Genomic DNA, 22,148 nt, shown 5'->3' with positions numbered 1-22,148 from the left:
GAAGGCCTGAGGCGGGGATTTATGGCTGTTGGAGGAGAGGCCTGAGGGTCTGCCGCGGCTGTGAAAGCCTGATGTGGGGATAGTTCCCTCCTCGTCCCCAAGCATTAGGGCCCTGCCGGACGATCACGGTCAATGGCACTGCGATAGCTCGGGGAAGAGTGGCCCACCCCGGGGAAATTTTGCTTAAAAAGTTTCGGCACTGATGGAAGGTACGGTGAGTGCGTTTATGACTGTTGGAGGAGGGGCCTGAGGGTCCGCCACAGCCATGAAGGCCTGAGGTGGGGAGAATTCCCTCCTCATCCCCAAGCGTCAGGGCCTTGCCAGACGATCACGGTCAATGGCACTGCGATAGCTCTGGGAAGAGTGGCCCACTCCGGTGGGGAAAACTTACCTAAAGGCCAGAGTGGAGTGGTGATTGTGATGAGCCAGCGCTGGAAAAAGAGGACGAGGGCAACCTGCTGCTGGTGTCGGGGGGAAGACGGGGCCCAGTTGGGGTGTCCCGTCTCCCGGGTTTCGGCACCAATGAAAAGAAAGGAGCGACACACAGCAGCAATTCAGCAGAGAATTCCGCTTTATTAGGGAAAGGTGCTGGGTTATATAGGAATGGGCATAGGGTGATTGTGGTTTTACCTCCACGGGGCTGTTGGCTGTTGGCTAGGTGCTGGGATTGGGAGGGGGGTGAGAGGTGATTGGGCTTCAGGTGGCACCTGCGGGAACCGAGGACCCCTAAGAGAAGCTGGAAGTTTGCCATCTTATTGGTGGGGGCCCTTCAAAACCTGTTTTTCTGGGAGAAACATAATCTTGTCCAGATTCTACACAGTTTAATTTTTAAAAATAAATTTTGGTTTGTTAACTAAGTGCATTTAATCAGCTGTAAAAAGCTTCGTTACCATTCTGCTTAGGAGGATAAATTAAGAAAACAAATAATCAGTAACAACTTTAATTATTTGTTGGTTAGAGATTTTTCCACTTATAAAAATATATGGAATAAATAATTCAATTTCTCATGCCATGCAATCGTTTTCAATAACAAAATATTTCAAAGGCAAATAAAGGTTACACAGTTGTTAACAAACTTTAGCTTTTAGTCTTTTTAATATTAAGATTTCATTTTTTAAAAAATATTCTGGCAACTCACTGAGACTTTAAGCATGAGAAATTGCTTTCATAAAACAATTAGAGAACTTTTTTGCGATCTTTTAACATTAAGAGCAGACTTACAGTTAAAGAAAACTTTTTTTTTTAACTGGGAACAAAATTCTAATTTTGCTGTGCACTTGATATCAAGACTCACTTGCTTTAATTTCACATAGCACAACTATATCTGTAAGAATATAGTAATTTATTCTTCATTTGCCCCATGGTCTCAAGCACATAAGCCGGTGAGAATTATGCCTGGGCTTGCCTGGGTTTATCCCACCTTATCTCTAAACATCCTGACCCTCCCCCAAAGCAACAGGCCTAGCGGATCCTCCACAACAAAAGGCACCACGCTGTTGCACCATGCTGCTTTCTCTCTTTGTCCCTCTTTAAATAAATAGCTGTACTTTAGAAAAGTTACTTTCCTTTATCAAAAAACACATTTTTAGCATGCAGACGAGTTTTCATTCTTTATACTTTCTCTTATTAAAACATACATCTTTTAGCATAGAGAAATGTTTTCTTTATTACTTTAAGTAGTTTTAATTAGAACTTAAAACAATTAGAAACTTTAATTTCCAGTGAACACTGAGAAGAATATTGTAAACTGTTAAACTAACATTCTTTAGATTGACAAATTTATAAACACATTTTATAATTTCTGTAACCATGAGCTTTACAGCACAATCTCTCACTAAACATAGAGCATATCTTCTTAACTTAGCAAAACTTTAAGGTTTTAAGTTACTACAAAGATTCTCAGGCTGTAGGTAGGTATACACACTGTAACACACAATTAAAAAGGTGTTCACTTGCCACACTCATTTAGTTCACTCATTCGTAACAACTATGCTAGATTACTTACAAGACTTTTACTGAATATTAGACAAAGCCAAGCCTTAAGCATTTTATTCTTAAAAGATCTAGCAGATAACATGACTTAAGTGACTTTAGGTAAACTTAGGCAGCTGATAACCATCAGGACATGCCCGCCTCAGGCAAACCCAAATTAGCATTAATGCTTAACATTTTTTATCAGGTTTTCTGGAAGTTTTAGAATACCCAATTTTCACAAGCACTTGTTAAATCAATTTCATTAATACCATCTGGAGGTAGAAAGATATATTCATTTACACACTTAGGGGTTGTCTGAGTCTGTCCTATGTCTTATGTCAACAAGACTAAGACAAACACGACAAACAACAAACAGGTGCCTACAGAGAAGAATCTGCCGCGGCCCCGGAGGCAAAACTGAAACTGAGTTGGGGGCCTGTCGGACTGCAGTGGCAGCCGACTTTCCTCACAGATGAGGACCTCGTCCTCCAGACAGTGGGAAGGGACGTCTCCGAAGACCCCTGGTCGGTGACCTGCCAGCGTGTCCGCCTAAGTCAATGCTGACCCAGATACAGATTGGAGCTCCTACAGGCTTATACAGGTTTCAGGTTTGTTTGCGAACAAGAACACTGCGCTCACTATCCGGCAAGGCACTTTCTGATTAAACACAGAATGTTCTTACAGGTTTGACAAGAGACACACGGACACAAACACAGTAATACCTGGCCAGGGCAAGCCTCCGATCCTTGGCTTGTCGTTCCTCCGGGGGGTGGGGGGGGAAACGAGATACCAGATGAGCCCCCAAATGTAAGACCCAACGTCCTTATTCCGGTCTGCACTGCCCCCCAGTGAGAAGACGAAGGCCATGGCAGATCGATGCAACAAGCAAGAGGTTTTTTATTATTCCAGTTAGCTGGGGTCCAAGTGTCTGCCCGACACAGCAGGTTTCACCAAGGACCCCGAGCACTCAGAGCCAAGAGCTTATATAGCATTTTGAAAGCACTTAACTCACAGTAATTTTCCACAGCTATACATTATTCTTGCAAGACATACATCCTGGGGTTAAGCAAGGGCAGGATAAGACTACTCCTCAATGGTTAGGGAGGTTCTGCATGATAAGCTTGGTATGTAAGATTAACTGACCAAGGTTAGCTGACCAAGGGTCACGGCTGCCCACCACCCGGTGCTCATGATTAACTTCTTTTTCAAGGCCTTACCCAGGCCCAGTTTTTTCTTTCTAAATAAAATGGCTTTTAGGCCCCTAAGATGGTTACTCTTATGCTAACCTATTCCCATTCTTACACCACCAGTCTGTAATTGGACTGCTGGTCAGGGCATGGGGTGGACAGGAAATGGTAATTCTCTCCACTGCTCCTCTTCTGGTACAGAATTGGTCAGGCACCCTCCCGTCAGAAGGGACCCACCGGCGACGTTGCTCCTGCAGGGAGGGGTAGGGGCAAGCAGAGCTGGCAGCAGGGAAAGGGAGGACTTGAGGGCACACGAGGAGAGAGATGGGGAGCACAGCAGAGCGAGAGGGGCCGTGAGCACCAGGAGATAAAGATGAGTGCGCACAGAGACTGGACAGCGAGAAATAAAGACCCTCTCCCCAATCTTCCACCCTTGTGTTTATTCAGTCTCAGCAGATTCACAGAAAACTTATGCAGGGCGGGGAACCCCTTTCAGCCTTGAGCCCCAGGAGGTTTACTCTCTCACATGAATCCTGTGAGAAACACACTCACTAGTCCAAACCCAGTAAGTGGACATGGAGACAAAGAGGACAGCAGAGCGAGGCTTCAGTGACCGTCTTGCAGGACCAGGAGGCTGGTGAGCTGGCACCCCTGGGGCAATGGGGGCAAATGACTTATCCCCTGGCACATGAGCCCCTGCCCTGCCCCCTCACTGGCTGAGTACTGCAGGTTCACATTGTGTCCCCGACCTCGTCTAACCCAGTTACATCTTTCTCTTACATGTGTCTTAATCTTATTGGTAGGTTTATAAAACTCAACCAGGTAGTGCCAGGCCCTTATCAATTCCCACCCCGACTCTCAGCCTGAGCAGCTTCCACCACGTGGCCCTTTGTTAATACTTTACTGTTAAAATGCTTTAAACCTCCTGGTGGGAATAAGTCACATTTAGGTTTTATGCTGTTTTCTGAGAGCTGTGACAGTTTCTCAGACTTCCCTTGTTTTGGATGCCTTGACGGCTTTGAGACATCCTGGTCAGGTATTTTGGAGATTGTGCCTCAGTTGTGTGTTTCTGTCATGAGTACACTGGAAGACCATAGAGGTGAAGGGCCACTGTCATCACATGTTATCAAGGGTGCATGTAGCAGTGTGATGATTTATCCCTGTTGGTGTTAGCCTCAGCCACCTGGCTGGCAATGCTTGTCAGGTTTTTCCACCCTCAACTCAGTCTTCCTCCCCATACTGTACAGGAAGTCACTTAAGGAGGAAGGAGTTATGCTCCACCTTTTTTCTTATTTTGGTATTAATATACAATCACACGAGCAACACTGTGGTTGCTAGGTTCCCCCCATTATCAAGCCCCCAGCACATACCCCCTTACAGGGAAGTAACAGAAGGCAGTGGCCAGAGGCAGATCAGGGGGAAGAGAGGCCGGGCCTGGAGGCCCCATCCGGGCGCCGTGCTGCTGGGTCTCTGTGCTGGGTTGCTGGCTCCTAAAGCTATGCCCCCTCCGCCCCCCACAACCTGGCCTGTTGGATTCTTGGCCTCCACCTCTGCCGAGTCCCAGATAAAGGGTGATTTCTGAACTTGCCCTCTCATGAGGCAGTGTGATCCACCTGGAAGTCCAGTCTGAGGGGTAGAAAAATCTCCCATGGTTCATGCACTCTGGGGACAGTTGCTGAGGGTCTTTGAGCCCAGCAGGGAGCCTGCAGAGTCCTGGCACCCAGGGCCTTAGGTTCTGGAGATTTGAGGTCAGTTTCCCTTGCTTCCTGGTCCCCAAGTGGTCTCTGTTCCAGATAGAGCTTCTGTAGAGAGCCGTTCCTCTGCAAGACAGAAGCAATCTGCTCCTTCCTTCCCAAGCTGGCCCTCAGGATATTTGAAGACCTCCCCTCTGCCACCTGCACACCCCCAGTCCCTTCTGCTGGTCCTCAGGTGACATGACTTGTTAAAATAACTTTTATCACTTTACCAAGGGACACAGAAAGCTTTTAAACATATTCCAGTACAGAAGAAGAAAATAAAATTGGCCCATAATCCCATCAGTCTATTCTGTTCTCTCTGTTCTCTATTAAAATTTATTTTTCTTTTTTAAAGACTAGAATAATTTTGTTTTGTAACAGGCTGTTCTTTTCTCAGTATTAAGGCATGAATATCCTTTCAGGTTATCAGATAGTTTTCCACAGTTTTACCTTAAATGCTTATGTCCTAGACCATTTAAACCATAACGGTGTCACCTACATGCTCCCTGATCAGATAGCAGGCTGTTTCTAACAGGAAAGGCAACACTGTGGGTAATTCCCCTGCAGTTAACTTCTCATATAAGTCTACATTATTTCCTTTAAAAACACAAAGGTTAAAAAAATAAAAAATAAAAAACAAAACCCCAGAAAACGCAAAGGTAAAAGTGGCTGGGAGAAAGGATTTATACTTCTGTAAGTTTTGGATTACATGTTTCTGGCTTGCCATTCTGAGACAGGCATGATGTCATAAGGCCCCTGCCAAAACGGCAACCTGGTTCTTAGAATCCTTCCAGGCCACAACTGACCACAGTTGGGCCACTGACTGGACACTGTCCTGCAGCGTGGCCAGACCAGGGTCCTTTCTCTCCCCACTCTTCAGTCTAAGCCTTGTTTTCTCTGCGAGTTAAAGTGCTGGAGGTGCAGAAAGGGTTCCCGGGCCTCCCTTCCCAAGCCTACTGCGGTTCTAAGAGGCGGGGAGCACTTCAGCTCAGCTCTTCCATGTCCCCAGGTGTCTCTAACCTGGGCTTTCTCCTTCTGTTTCTTTAGACCTGAGGCTGGGCAAGCTTCAGGTGCCTAGAGAGGCTGACGAAGGAGGCAGGGCCACCTCCGGGTGCCCAAGGAAAGGAAAGTGGCACCCCACTTCACCTGAGAGCCCGCTTCTGGACTGCAGCCTCCCGGGAAGGTGTTGAGCAGCGCCAGCTCCCGGAGCAAGCACTACCTGACACACAGCAGGAACGGACACATGTTTGTGGAATCTGCAGCAAGGCCTTGAAGAGCCACAACCAACTGTATGTAGGAGTCTGGTCACCAACATCTGTGCAGGGGCCTGCGGGGAGGGGACGTGTTCCTAGTTCTTTCTCATCGCCTCCCAGATGAGCCCGACACACCGTGTCCCTGTTGGGTCCCTGTGACCCGTGCTTAGACGTGGACTCCGTGTCTGGGGACAGGCCTGACACCGCCCTGAGCAGGTCACCCTTCCCAGTTCCCAAAGTCACAGCAGTGAGAAAGTCACTGCCTTGATTTGCAGATGGGACCTCCCGAGGCAATTTTGTCATGGAGGGAATCAGGTTACCTTTATAGAGAAATATTTGGAGACAGTGGTAGGAGCCTGAGGAGAACCAGCCCATGTTTATATGAGGAACATGTACCAGGACTCCACAGGGCATGAGAGATACCAAAATACCTGTGTCTAGAACGTGGCAACGGAGCATTATCTCTTCTTTGTCTCTTTTAACTCCTGATTTTTTTTTTTTTTTAACTCTTGGTTTTAAAAGAAAGCCCATTAGGAATCTGGAGCAGAATTCCTTTTGTTCCTAATGTCTCTTAAATGATAAGCTTTTCTTGCTAGTGAGGAAGGACAGACAGACCTCCTCAAACCAAGAGACTGACAAGTGGAAGACGGCAGTCCATTGCGTTTTATATGCTCCTGGCCTTCCCACGGGGCTTTGACTGACCCCCTCTTCCGACTCTTCCTCTCGCCAAGCACCCCCCGCCCCCAGGGAAAGGCAGCAATTTGCTTATGTCACAGACCACTTAACTTGGGAGCTGGAGATTGGGTCTCTGCCACTCTCCTCCAATGGAGGCCAGGGCCACCCTTTGGGGAAGAGCTCTGTTATTTATCAGACACGCCCCATATGCCGCATTATTAGGACTGTCCAGAGTAGGGCTGTTGGAAATGCGGAGCGTGATTTACTCATCTGTGTATGTTATTAATGTAGATATAAGAATTACATAAGCATAGTGCATATTTGTATTCATTTATATTATAGGAGGCACATTTAGCTGTTTTCTAGAAAGTTCTGACTGGGCATCTGTAAATGGTATTTTTTCCTTTGGGGGGTTTCATGCAGCTGTCTCCTTATAGGAATTCTATGGTAGGGGAAAGACTCTTTGGTTAAAGGCAGGATCCTCCCCAATGAGCTTTTCCTCAAATGTATTCTGCAAACCTTGGTTCTTGTGGGCGCTAAGAGGAGCTATTTCAGAAAACAGTTCTGTGGGCAACTATGTTTCAGAGACATGGCAGGTTAAACAGATGTCCCTCTATCTCTCTACCTGCTATTTGGCTTTTACATTTGCTCCCCTGAACCTCCAAGAAGCACATGGTGCTCTGTCAGGACTGACTTGCCAGCGGAGCCCACGTCCTTGGGGAGCCACTGTGGAGGGCTGGTGTTCCTTGGGAACCCATTCTGGGGAACTCTGTCCTGGTTTCTGTTGATTTTTCTCTCAGATAAGGGGTTTGCTTAATGGTGAGGGATGGGTGCACCCCTTCCAGGTGCTTTGACTGTAGCTGGGGGCTGAGTGCAGGTTCTGAACCGTGGTTCTGAGCTCCACTGCCCCCTGGGAGCACTGTGGGGGGAGTCAGGCTCGGGACCCTGCAGTGAGAGGCTGAGCCCCAGTGCCCTCTGACTCCCTGCTCGTGTGTGACCGCAGGACTGGGCACATGCTCCCCCAACAGAAGACCAAGCCCTTTGTGTGCATTGAGCAGGGCTGCAGCATGAGTTGCTGTGATGACTGCTCCCTGCGATGGCACTACGAGGTTGAGCATGTCTTGTGCGTCCTGAAGGAGGCCCCCCCCGAGCAAGAAGCCTTTGGGGAGTCCTCTCCTGCCCATGAGGTTGCCAGCCAGCATGCTGCGGATGGCCTGTGGTCCCTGGTGCCTCCAGAAGCCAGGTCCCCAGGCTCCCTTTTGCCCAACCAAGACCCCCTGTGCTCTGCTGTGAGCAGCATGGTCCACCAGGAGATCTCTTCTCCTGGCCCAGTCCTGGCCGGGCCCTCAGATGATGGGGAAGGGAAAAACACAGCCTGTCCCTGCCCACCCTCACTGGGGCCCTACCCCTGCACCCAGTGGCCCCAGGGACCCTGGGCACTGATGTTCCTGAGGAGTGTCACCCGCTGTGGAAGGAGCCCGCCCCTTGGTTCACAGCCACTCACTCCAGTGTAGCAGAGGATGGTGGTCCTGACACAGCTGAGTTGGAGCGTCCACCCCAGCTACCGCCCACCCTGGAGAACGGGCAGGAGGGTGGGACCCTGCCGGGTGGTCTGCCTCTGTTCCAAGGCCAGGCAGCGCCTGCCAGTGCCCAGACTTCAAACCACAATTTCCAGTGGCTCCAGAACCTGCCAGGCTGCCCGGAGAGTGAAGGGGACGATGTGTTTGTCATCCAGAATCCCACTTCAGTGTCCCCTCAGGAGGGCTCTGAGTCTGGGCCCAGGCCCAGCAGCACCTCCCTGACGGGGGCGCCCTTGCCCACCGGTGGCCGCAGTCTGAAAGACGCACTGCCACTCCCCCACCCCCACCCCCGCACTCCTGAAGGCACCTGGGGAGGCCTCAGGCGGCCCTGGATATGCCGGTGAGGAAGGGGACTCCAGGGCTTCCAAGAAGAGCGATTCTGACAGCGACTCCTGCTCACGGCAGCACAGGGAGGAGCCCGGCCTCCAGGAGGCCCTGAAGCGGAGCCGGCTGTCATCTGATGCCACGCTGCTCTCCGGGCAGCTGTTCCTGAAGTTGCAGGAGTATCTGGTGAGTCAAGAGCATATGCAGGTGTTCCAGATGATCGCCAAGACCCAGCGGATCATCTCTGGCCCCTGGGTGGCTGTGGCCTCCTCCCAGCATGCTGTGCCTGAGGGCAAGCAAGCTGTGCTGAAGCCACTGCAGGGGCCACAGCCACACCAGGCCCCACCACTGGCACCCACAGTTGACCCTTTCCATCCTGACGCTGCAAACCCAGAGGCAGAGGGATCTCCGCTGCACAAGAGAAAAACCATGCCTGCCTGCCCCATGGAGGCCTTGCCCAGCAGCAATAGATGGGACACGAAGGGAGGACCAAAAGTGGCCCCTGCACCATGGCAACGCCCCGGGGACCCAGACATCCCCTCTCTGGCCAAGCAGCTGAGATCCACGAAAGGGCCCTTAGACCTGGGGGACATCCTCCCCACAGGGGGCCCACGGCCGACCCAGCTAGGTGGGGACGTCCCTGCTGGAGCCCAGCTCCCAGGGAAGCAGGCCAAGGTGGAGAATGGCCTGGCCTCGGCAGCCATGAAAGGTGCAAATTGCCCGGCCTGCTCCCAGCGCAGAGGCCACAGGCTCACCCCTGGCAACCCGCAGGACAAACGTTTCTCGGACTTCCAGAAGGAGAAGGTGAAAATGGATATGTGCTGTGAGGCCTCTCCCAGCAAGGTGGCCATGGCCTCCTTCTCGTCGGCAGGTCCTTCGGTGGACCGTCCATAAGACTCAAAGCCCCAGCTGACAATATCCAACAGGATCCAGGTACCTGACTTTATGCTGTGAGATGAGAGTCTCACTTATCACTTCTTTCTGAATTTATGAGTCATCCAGGCATTTTATTTAGTGCCTGTGCGTCCTCATACCTAGTTTTACAGAGAAGTGAAGGTTCGGAGAGATCGTGGCCTCCCCACCAACCTACCCGGCAAAAACGCCAGGATGAAGGCTTTGCAGAGTTGCTGGGATGCCCTGTGTCACCTTTCCTCACTGAGTTTTTTCTGCTTGCTTTCCTCTTGCCCTTCTCTTCCTTCTGGGTTTGCCCCTCAAACTCTTCAGAGGATATAAATGGAGAGTTCCTTCCCCCTCAGTATTCCTGCATGAGATGCCTTCTCTGGCTGTGGGGCAGGGGTGCCCACATGTGTCAGCACTTGTGCAGCATTAGCCTGGTTCCTTCCCAGGTGGTGGCCATGAGGACCTAGGCCCCAGGCAGTCAGCCACTTCCCTTTGTGACATGCTAGCATCTAGTACCCGACAGCTGCATCCTCTTTTTTTTTTTTTTTTTTACAACAGCTTTAATATTCACGTGCCATCTAATTGACCATTTTAAATCACACCATCTGGTGATTTTTAATATATTCATATAGTTGAAATCATACACTGTGGCCTTTCAGGTTTGCCTTCTTCCACTCAGCATAATGTTTTCAAAGTTCATTCATGTAGCATATGCCAGGGCTTCCCTCCTTTTTATGGCTGAGTAATACTCCATTGTGGAGTGGATACATCGCATTTTGTTTATTTTTTCATCAGTTGATGGCCATTTGGGTTGTTTCCACTTCTTGACCATCATGAATAGTGCTTCTGTGAGCATTTGTACAAGTTTTTGTGGGGACGTACATTTTCATTTCTCTTGGGAATGACCTGCGGGTGGGATTATTAGTTCATGGGGTAGCTCTGTGTTTAAGCATCTGAGAAGCTGCCAGGTTTTCCAAACCAGTTGCGCCCTTTCACATCCCCATCCACGGTGGATGAGGGCTCCGGTTTCTCCACAGCCTCATCAACACTTGCTATTGTCCATGTTTTTTTTTTTATCATAGCCATTCTAGTGGGTGTGAGGTGCTGCCTCATCACGGTCTGACTCATGTGGCTCTAATGGCTGATGGTGCTGAGCATCTTTTCATGTGCTTATTGGCCATTCATATGTCTTCTTCGGTTTGGTGTCTGTTCATATCCTTTGCCCATTTTTGAACTGGGTTATTTGACTTTTGTTGAGCTGTAAGAGTTCTTTATGTATTGTACATACAAGGCCCTTATGAAATACATAACGTGTAATGATTTTCGCCTATTCTGTGGGTTCTTACTTTCTTGATGGTGTCCCTTGATGCAGAGAAGTTTTAAGTTTTGATAAGTCCAGCTTGTTCTCTTTCTGTGTCATCCAAGAAAGCATGGCCTAATCCAAGGTCACGGAGCCACACCTATGTTTTCTTCTCGGCACCTTGTAGTTTTAGTCCTTGCATCTGCCTCATTTTTGATATGTTGGTTCAGATGTATTTTCATCTTCAGAATGGAAATACCTACCGGCTCCCAGATCCAGTGAAGGAGGAGAGCATGGCAGGCGGATGGTAAGTTCAGAAGCCCCTCCCTGCTGGGCCTGGGGGTTCAACCCCTCGGAAGTCCTCTGGGGCTTTTATGTGCTGGCCTTGGGCGAGTGAGCTCTGGATGCTTCAGCCCTGAAGAGGTGCCCGCCAGGCCACGAAGGAAGGGGGTATCGTCTCCATTTCTGGGGATTCATGGAGAGTTGTCAGTGGATCAGACTTGAAAGCAAAAAAAGAAAAAAACAGAAAATGCAGGGATGGAGTCCCCTTCCCCCATTCTTCCCTCCTGCTGTGTCTCTCCACAGTAACCAGCAAAATGGAGGCCCTGCAGACTGGGCAGAGCCAAGGAGCACATATGTCTGCAAGAACTGCAGCCAGATGTTTCATACAGAGGAAGGGCTGACCAGCCATATGTGTTTGCCCAATGACCAGTGGCTGTCACCTCGAGGAAACCAGGACCAGCAGGTGAAGGGGCATGCATAGTATGTTCTGTACTCACAGGCTTTGGGGGAGGGGGTCAGTGGCTGGGTGTCATTGTCTCAGGATGGAGGCATCCTCCCGGGGAAGCCTGGGCAGGGACCAGGAGTCAGGCTGCGCTGCTCCAGGGGGCAGGCCTGCGCTTGAGCCTGGAGCGTCCCCTCTGCCGCCTGCCTACGGTTCCTCTTATGCAGCCATCTCTTCTCTGTGTTTAGGTGTCAGGCACAGAGTTTTTCAAGCCTCTCAGTCATGCCCTGAGGCTGGAGGTGGAGGCACATAGCCCCCCAGGAGCCGGAAAGCCCTCAGATGGCACGAGCACAGCTCCTCTGGGGACGCCTGCATCAGAGCCTGTGGGCCCAGCGAGCTGGCCTCTGGGGAGCACAGCCGAGGTGGGTGCTGGTTGGTCCACTTTCTTCCCACTGCTTCCTGCACAACCTGCCAGTGGAAGCCATAGGCAAAGCCCAAACCAGACGCCATAAAAAATCTCTCTAGAACAGCTTGGCTTGCACATTCATTCATTCATTCACCTTCTGGGCCAGCCCTGTGGGGGCAGTACTGGGGACACCATGTGACAGGGATGGCCCCAGCCTGGCTTCCTGGGGCTCCCAGTCTATGCGAGTAGATGAACCCATGACAGGCAGTGAGGACTCAGACTGGGCTGGGCTGGGAGGGGGAGCAGAGAGACTGAGGGGACACCAGAGACCCCACCTGAGGAGGTCAAGGAGGACTTCTTGGTGGAGAGGGTCAGAGCTGAGACCTGGGGAATGAGGAGCAGTAAGATTGGCAGAAAGAGGGGAGATTGTGTGGAGGTGGGTAAGAGATGTAAGTTCACGGGATCAGCCATTGCAGCCTGTACTGGAGGGTCCCACCTGGAGAAGCCCCCTCCAGGCGGGCAACAGGGTTCATAGATCCGCTTGTCTATCTCATGGAGCTGCGGTCATTTTTCATTTTGTTGTGCTGTTGCACTCCATCTCCAGCCCAATCTCTAAGTGCCAGTCATTGTACCAACTTGACGCTGGCCTCATACATCTCCAAAACCCTTTCTATCAGGGCCTCTCTCTCGGGGGGGTGGAGGGGCACATGAGGAAGCTTCCAGCATCATCCATCCAGGCTGAGAATCAAGGGTCTGGCTCGGGCATGGGGGCCCCACTCGGCTCCCTTGCTGAGCCCAACTTGGACAGGGGTGTTGGGTATTATGTTTCCCTCTGGCTCCGTGGGCAGTGCCCTAGCCGGTGCTCGCACCCCCTTGAAGACTGAGCTGTGCACATGTGGCCCCAAGTCACCCCCCTGTGGCTTTGAATTCTCTTCTCCAGGGACAGGACGGAGACCAGGAGGAGAGAGATGGGAAGGAGACCAGCCAGCCCAGAAAGTGGAGAAAGTGCCCACGGCCCAAGGCACCGTTCCTGCCTCCTGCCCCTTCTGCCTCTGGGGGGCCGGGCCCTGAAGAAGGCCACGAGAGCTGCCTGCAGTCTCCGGTGCTCCTGGTGGACCACTCCCTGCAGGGACTGTGCCCGCGCTCTCCCGATACACTGCCCCCGGTGCTCAGCCCCATATGGGAGGAGTCTGAGCTGGATTCCAGCACTCTCTGTTCCGTGTCCACTCAGGCTGGTCCTGACGAACTCATCAGCACTGAGCTTGGTGAGTGAGGCTGGGGCCCGTCATCTCTGACCATCACACGGCAGGCCTGCAAAGGGCCAGATCCACCTCGACGTGTAGCATTTGGTCCAGGCATTCTCTCTGGCCTGTGGCTGTGTCTGGTCTGAGCGACCCATGGCTGCTCAGAGGTATCCCAGGACCATGTGGAACCAGCAGCCTTCTAGGTGCTGAGAATTTTACAGGCAGAAGGAAAATAGAGACGCCATTTAGCCTGACCACCCTTCTGCCTGTCCTTTTGAAAAATTTTGTTAGCAGCTTTATTGGTACATAATTCACATACCATATGAATCACCCATTTAAAGTATACAGTGTGTTTTAGTAAATTCAGAGTTGTGCATTCATCGCACTATGTAATTTTAGAGCAATTTCATCACCCCAGAAGCAGCACTGTATCCATTAGCAGTCACCTCCCCCCCCACAACCCCCATCTCCCCAGCCCTGGGTAACCATTAATTATCTCTAATCATCATGGATGCACCTACTCTGGACATTGCATGTAATTGGAATCATACAGTATGTGACATTTGGTGTTTAGTTTATTCATTTAGCATGATGTTTTCAAAGTTCATCCATGTTACAGCATATACAGTGCTTCAATCCTTTTTTATGGCTGAATAATATTCCATTGTGTGGATACACAACATTTTATCCATTTATAGCTGATGGGTATTTGGGCTGTTTCCATTTCTTCATTATTGTGAATAATGCTGTTATGAACATTCAAATACAAGTTTTTGTTGGACAAAGGTTTTCATTTCTCTTGAGTTTATGCCTAGGAGTGGAATTGCTGGGTCATAGGGTAACTATGTTTAACAGTTGAAGGAACTACCATACTGTTTTACAAAATGGCTGAGCCATGGGAATAAATTTCCATGCACATTGCACGCAAGTTCCAATTTTCCACATCCCTATCAACGATTCTTACCTTTTTCAATTATAACTCTCCTAGGGGGCATAAGATATCTCATTGTGGTTTTGATGTGTATTTCTCCAATGGCTAATGATGTTGATATCTTCCCATGTGCTTATTGTCCATTTGGGTATTTTCTCAGAAATGTCTATTCAGATCCTTTGCCCCTTTTTAAAATTGAGTTATTATCTTTGTATTACTGAGTTGTAAGAGCTCCCTTTATATTCTGTATGCAAGTCCCTTATTAGATATATGATTTGGGAATTCTCTCCTGTATCATGTCTTGTATTTTCATTTTATTTATGGCATTTGTGGTACAAGAGTTTTTATTTTTTGTCACGTGCTTTTGGAGTTGTATCTACGGTTTTGCCTGACCAAAAGTCACTTTAAGTCAGTTAAGAAAAGAGAAGAAATATGCAATTATGCTGACTTTTACTCCTTTTTCTTCTCAGAGCTTTATGATTTTAACTCTTTCATTTAAGTCTTGGATCAGTTTTAAGTTACCTTTTCTATATTATGTGAGGTAGGAGTCTAAATTCATTCTTTTGCATGGGGATATCATTTGTTGCAGCACCACTTGTTAAAGAGATTATTCTTTCCCCCATTGAGCTGGGGTGGCACCTTTGTGGAAATCAACTGACCATAGAGATTTTAGATTTTTCTTCTTTTTTAATATGGACAGTTACAGCTATAAGTTCCTTTGGAGCATTGCATTAGCCACATTCCATAAGTTTTAGTGTTATGTTCTTCTTTCCTGTATCTCAAAATATTTCCTAATTTCTCTTTTGATTTCTTCTTAAACACACTGGTTATTGAGGAGTGTGTTATTTTATTTCCACATATTTGTGAATTTTCCAAATTGTCTCCTTTTATTGATTTCTAATGTAATTCTACTGTAGTCACAGAACATGCTTTGTATTAAGTTGGTCCTTTCAAATTTATTGAGACACGTTTTATGAGCTAGAATATGTTCTGTCCTGAAGAATGTCCCATATGCACTTGAGAAGAATATATTCTACTGATGTTGGGTGGAACGCACCAAAAATGTTCCTGTGTCTTGTTTTATTCTGTGTGGTTGTCCTATCCATTAGTGCAAGTACTGAAATCTCCAACTATTGTTTTGAATTGTGTATTTCATACTCAATTGTGTCAGCTTATGCTTCATGTATTTTTGGACTCTGTTTTTACATGCATATATGCTTATAATTGTCATAACTTCCTGATGGTGTGATTGTTTTTCTCATGATATGACTACAATGTTACTTATCATCACTGCAATAATTTTATCATAATCTCTAGGTTTTTTTGTTTTAAAGTCTAATTAGCCTAACAGTACCATTCTGCCTCTTTTAAGGATGTTTACTTGCTATATATTTTCTGTCCTTGTATTTTCAAACTGCTCGTGTTTTTAAAATAAAACATGTGTCCTATAGATAATATTAGTGGGATCATACACTTTTTATCTAATGTGACAAACTCTGAATTTTGATTGGTTTATTCAATCCAGTGTCATTTAATGTGACATTGACATAGGGAGGTTTACATTTGATATTTCGCATTTCATTTTCTGTATGTACCTCGCCTTTTCCTCCTTCTGTTCCTGTATTCTGGCTTATTTATGTATTAGGTATTTTCTATTGTAACATTTTAATTCCTTTAGCTTTTCATATTTTTCTTAGTCCTTTCTTAGTGGTTCCTCTACGATGCAAAATTACATCTTAATGTCATCAGAATCTGTTCACATGTACAATAACTTACAGTGAAATACAGAAACGCTACTCCTATAGGGCTCAGTTTCTCCTAACCCATTTACTTTTATTACTTATATATCTATATAATATCGGATATCGGTATGTGTGTGGGTGTATAAACCCAGCAATATACTAATTCTTATATTATACGGACATGTATTATGGAACCAAAACTGAGAGAATAAAGGAAAGCAAGCATTCTTTATACAGTTTGTTATATAACATTTTTAGTTATCATTTCTCATCCTTTCATTTATTCCTGTGGATATGAGTTCCTGTATGGAGGGCGATTCTTTACTCCAATGCATCTGCCCTTTGCTGTGCTGTTGTTGCCATATATATGACTATAAATTACAGTACTGTTTCATGTAATTACTTTTTAGATCAATTAAGAAAAGAGAAAAAATATGCAATTATACTCACTTTTATAATTACCTATATAAGTACATTTACCAGTGTTTTTTTTTTGTTTGTTTGTTTGAAGTCAGATTACTATCCCATGTCATTTCATCTTTCAGTCTGAAGAACTTCCTGTAGTATTTATTTTCATTGTGGAGGTGTAATTCACATGTCATACAATTCATCCCTTTAAAATACACAACACAGTGGTGGTTGGTATATTCACAGAGCTGTGCAACCGTTGCTACCATCAACTTTCTGATATTTTCATCATGTTCCAAGGAAGCCCTGTACTCAGCAGTGACTACTGTTCCTCCCCTCCTGACCCTGTCACCAGCTGTAGGTAACCACGAATAAATTTTCTGTCCTCCAGGCTCAGCTCTACTGGACATTTCGGATAAGTGGGAATCATACAATATGTGTTTCTCTGTGTTTTCTTAGAGTTAGCATGAAAGCTAAGGATTTCACCCATGTTGTGTAAATCGGAAGTTATACCTTTTCATGGCTGAAGAATTCTCTCCCTTTAATGTTCCTTGTAAGACAGGTCTGCTGGCAACAAGTTTCCTCAGTTTTTATTTACCTAAGGATATCTTTTCCCACCTTCATTTCTGAAAGGTAATTTGCTGGATATAAGATTGTTGGTTAATTTTAAATTCCAGCAATGAGATCATGTTGTCCCACTGCCTTCCAACGGCTATGATGTCCGATGAGAAGTCAGCCGTTAATCTTACTGTAGTGTACATGTATATCATGTTATTTTTCTTTTTTGCTTTCAAGATCATTATCTTTGGCTTTCAGTATTTTGCCTATGATGTGCCCAGATGAAGAGCTCTTTGTGTTTAGGATACTTGGAGTTTATAGAGTTTCTTGGATGTATGTATTGCTTTTTCATCACATTTTGGGCATTTTCTGCCATTAAACACTTTAAATAGTTTTCTGTTCCTTTTTCTACTCCTTGAATTCCCATTACACGTGTTGCTGTACTTATTTGTGCCCCACATTTCTCTGCGGCTCTTCGTTTTCCTTCAAACACTAATTTTTCTCTAAAATCCATAATCTCCAAGGATCTAGCTTTAAGTTGGCTGCTGGATACTTCTGCCAGCTCAAACCTACATTTTGGTTATTGTTCTTATCTCCAAGATTTCCATTTGGTTCTTTAAAAAACAAAAACAATTGCTAACTCTTAAGAGTATTTTCACTTTGATGAACATTTTTCACTGTATATTCCTTTAGTTCTTTAGGAATGCGAGCTGGGAGGAGAGGAAACCCCTGGGTCACTGGCTGCACCTCCCTGCAGAAGAGCACTCCAAGTAGAATTTCTGATAGACAGTTTATTCATCTTGCAAAACTGAGACTTTACATTCCTTGGTTAGGAGCTCCCCATTTCCCACAAACCTAAACCTGGCCACCACCATTCCACTCTTTGGTTATATGGATTTAACTATTTTAGGTAATACATGTTAAGTTTATTCATACAGTATTTCTCTTTCTCCGACTGGCTTATTTCCTTTAATGGTCTCCAGGGGTTCATCCATGTTGTTGCATATTGCAAAATTTCTTTTTTTCAATGCTAAATAGGATTCCATTGTATTTATAAACCACATATTCTTTACAAATTCATATGTCGATGGGAATCTTGGTTGTTTCCACATCTTAGCTATTGCGAATCACATTGCAGTGAACATTGCAGTGCAGGAGTCACTCTGAGAGCCTGATTTCCATCCTTCTGGGTCAATACCCACAAGTGGGTTTTTCTGGATCATACGGTAGTTCTATTGTTAGTGTCTGAGGGAGCTCCCGACCTTGCAATGTTTGAAACCCTACTTTCAGCTGCTGTGCAAAAGCAGGTAGAAGCAGCCCCTGCATCACTTCCAGTCAGTGTTCTTGAAGCTTTCTGTTGCGTGTTTTCTAGATCAAGTGGATGACACTTCTGGCATCCCTGTTATCAAGGATGACACCAAGCCCCGCGTTCAAAGTGAGTTTGAACAGACTTTGAACCTGGGCGTCCTACCAAAGTGGGGTTGTTTTTACCCTCCTTGTGTTTCCCCAGAGCTCCTTCCTCACAGGGGCGTTAGCTTCTTTCTGGGAGAGAAGTGGTAGATTTCTCTGGGCGTATGTGCGAAGGTCAACCAATATTCCTTCAATCTGGGCATCGCATAGTTGGACCCACGGGGACAAATGCCCAGGACCATGGGGTTAAAGGTAGAATTGGTGATGGCACATGTGAGGCTTGAGTATCCATAGAATGTGACTAGAAGGATGTGGCCATGGATGTAGAAGCATGCCAGGCATCAGCATACACCTCCCCTGTCCTGGAACCCCAGAGGGGTACCTGAGGGAGAAACCTGGTGATAAAGAAAGTTGGAAGAAGGGAGTGTAGCTGAACAGTATCTAGAACATTTGTCCATGTCTGTCCGGTGTGACGCATACTCGGCAGATGCACCTGGGAGATGACAGAGGTTTCCACAGAGCAGGGTTGTGACCTGAGAGTAGGGCACGTCACACATCTCCGTCTTATTTCCCATCTTAGTCACATGTGTATTTCTCATGTGTGGCCTCATTTCAGACGCAACAGGATAGGAAACAAGTTTCAGGCCGAAACCCCGGAGCTCCAGGAGCGCCCTCCGGCCGAGACCGGTGAACATGGAGCTTCTCTGGTCCGGAAGGCATCGCATGATGCGATGAGCAATACAGAAACACAGGATAGAGGTGGCTGAGACATGGGGGCGAAATTCTCAAGGGTACCCCTCCTTCCCTCATCTCCAGGGAGTTCCTCCTCCCAGTCCTCACGTGGACCACGAAGCAATATCCCTGGGTGGGGTAGCAGGCTGCGGGACCAGGGCTTCTCCTCCCACCCCCCATTCTCTTCATGCAGACACCAGCCGGATCATCCTGAGCAGGTGCCAGGAGCAGGGTTTCTCCCCTTCCTCCCTGTCCTTCCCGTCACTTACGGTGAAATACGGGAACATTCCTCCTATACAGCTCTATTTCTCCTAAACCTCTGGCTCTAATTATTTACATATGGACTTACATAAGTATGTGTATATGAGTGTGTGATTACAAACCAAGCAATACATCAATTCTTATATTATACGATTTTGTATTATGTAACAAACCTGAGAGAATCAGGGAATGCAAGCATTATATATACAGTTTGTTATGTAACATTTTTAGTTACCGTTTCTCATCTCTTCATTTATTCCTGTGGAACTGAGTTCCTGTATGGAGGGCTATTTCTTTACTCCAATGCATCTGCCCTTTGTTGTGCTGTTGTTGTCATATATATGATTATAAATTACAGTAGTGTTTTATGTAATTGCTCTTTAGATCAATTAAGAGAAAAAAATATGCAATTATACTCACTTTTATAATTACCTATATAAGTACATTTACCAGTGTTTTTTTTTTGTTTGTTTGTTTGAAGTCAGATTACTATCCCATGTCATTTTCTCTTTCAGTCTGAAGAACTTCCTGTAGTATTTATTTTCATTGTGGAGGTGTAATTCACATGTCATACAATTCATCCCTTTAAAATACACAACACAGTGGTGGTTGGCATATTCACAGAGCTGTGCAACCGTTGCTACCATCAACTTCCTGTTATTTTCATCATGTCCCAAGGAAGCCCTGTACTCAGCAGTCACTCTTGTTCCTCCCCTCGCGACCCTGTCCCCAGCTGTAGGTAACCACGAATGAATTTTCTGTCCTCCAGGCTCAGCTCTTCTGGACATTTCGTATAAGTGGGAATCATACAATGTGTGTTTCTCTGGGTTTTCTTCCAGTTAGCATGAGAGCTAAGGATTTCACCCATGTTGTGTAGAATCAGAAGTTCATATCTTTTCATGGCAGAAGAATTCTCTCCCTTTAATGTTCCTTGTAAGACAGGTCTGCTGGCAACAAGTTTCCTCAGTTTTTATTTACCTAAGGATGTCTTTTCCCACCTTCATTTCTGAAAGGTAATTTGCTGGATATAAGATTCTTGGTTGAGTTTTAAGTTCCAGCAATGAGATCATGTTGTCCCACTGCCTTCCAACGGCTATCATGTCTGATGACAAGTCAGCCGTTAATCTAACTGTAGTGTACATGTATATCATGTTATTTTTCTCTTTTTGCTTTCAAGATCTTTATCTTTGGCTTTCGGTATTTTGCCTATGATGTGCCCAGATGAAGAGCTCTTTGGGTTTATGCTACGTGGAGTTTATAGAGTTTCTTGGATGTCTGTATAGCTTTTTCATCACATTTTGGGCATTTTCTGCCATTAAATACTTTAAATAGTTTTCTGTTCCTTTTTCCACTCCTTGTATTCCCATTACACGTGTTGCTGTACTTATTGGTGCCCCCACGTTTCTCTGCTGCTCTTCGTTTTCCTTCACTCATTTATTTTTCTCTCTGTTCTCCAAAATCCATAATCTCCATGGATCTAGCTTTAAGTTGGCTGCTGGTTACCTGTGCCAGCTTGAATCTACACTTTGCTTATTGTTCTTAACTCCAAGATTTCCATTTGGCTCTTTAAAAACAAAAACAACTGCTACCTCATAAGAGTATTCTCTCTTTGATGAGCATTTTTCAGTGTACCTTCCTTTAGTTCTTTAGGCATGAGAGCTGGGAGGAGAGGGACCCCCTGTGTCCCTGGCTGCACCTCCCTGCAGTAGAGCACTCCAACTAGAGCTTCTGATACACAGTTTATTCATCCTGCTTAACTGAGCCTTTACATTCCATGGTTAGTAACTCCCCATTTCCCACAACCCTAACCCTGGCCACCACCATGCCACTCTTTGGTTATATGGATTTCACTATTTTAGATACTACATGTTAAGTGCATTCATGCAGTGTTTCTCTTTCTGGGACTGGCTTATTTCATTTATTGTTCTCCAAGGGCTCATCCATGTTGTTGCATATTGCAAACTTTCCTTTTCTCAATGCTAAATAGGATTCCATTGTATGTATAAACCACATATTGTTTACCCATTCATATGTCGATGGGCATCTTGTTTGTTTCCACATCTTACCTATTGCGAGTCACGTTGCAGTGAACATGGGAGTGCAGGTGTCTCTTTGAGAGCCTGATCACCATCCTGCTGGGTCAATACCCACAAGTGGGGTTGCTGGATCATACGGTAGTTCTATTGTTAGTGTTCTGAGGGAGCTCCCGACCTTGCAAGCTCGGAAACCCTACTTCCAGCTGCTCTGTAAAAGCAGGTAGAAGGGGCCCCTGCACCACTTCCAGTCAGTGTTCTTGAAGCTTTCTGTTGCGTGTTTTCTAGATCAAGTGGATGACACTTCTGGCATCCCTGTTATCAAGGATGACACCAAGCCCCGCGTTCGACTGTGAGTTTGAACAGACTTTGAACCTGGGCGTCCTACCAAAGTGGGGTTGTTTTTACCCTCCTTGTGTTTCCCCAGAGCTCCTTCCTCACAGGGGCGTTAGCTTCTTTCTGGGAGAGAAGTGGTAGATTTCTCTGGGCGTATGTGCGAAGGTCAACCAATATTCCTTCAATCTGGGCATCGCATAGTTGGACCCACGGGGACAAATGCCCAGGACCATGGGGTTAAAGGTAGAATTGGTGATGGCACATGTGAGGCTTGAGTATCTATGGAATGTGACTAGAAGGATGTGGCCATGGATGTAGAAGCATGCCAGGCATCAGCATACACCTCCCCTGTCCTGGAACCCCAGAGGGGTACCTGAGGGAGAAACCTGGTGATAAAGAAAGTTGGAAGAAGGGAGTGTAGCTGAACAGTATCT

General features: G+C 46.6%; 1 protein-coding gene across 1 annotated transcript in view; it reads right to left on the bottom strand.

The window, feature by feature from the left end:
• Positions 1-589: 589 nt before the first annotated feature.
• The window catches only part of LOC140846988 (uncharacterized), a 184,702-nt gene continuing 163,143 nt past the window's right edge, over positions 590-22,148 (bottom strand). Inside the window, exon 5 of the mRNA XM_073225607.1 lies at positions 590-8,912. Within this exon, the coding sequence (XP_073081708.1) occupies positions 8,570-8,912 (343 nt within the window). The 3' untranslated portion in view covers positions 590-8,569. The remainder of the gene's footprint in view (positions 8,913-22,148) is intronic.

This window comes from Manis javanica, chromosome 17, assembly GCF_040802235.1.
Source record: "Manis javanica isolate MJ-LG chromosome 17, MJ_LKY, whole genome shotgun sequence".
Classification (NCBI taxonomy): Eukaryota; Metazoa; Chordata; class Mammalia; order Pholidota; family Manidae; genus Manis; species Manis javanica.
This window is presented reverse-complemented; position numbering and strand designations above follow the sequence as displayed.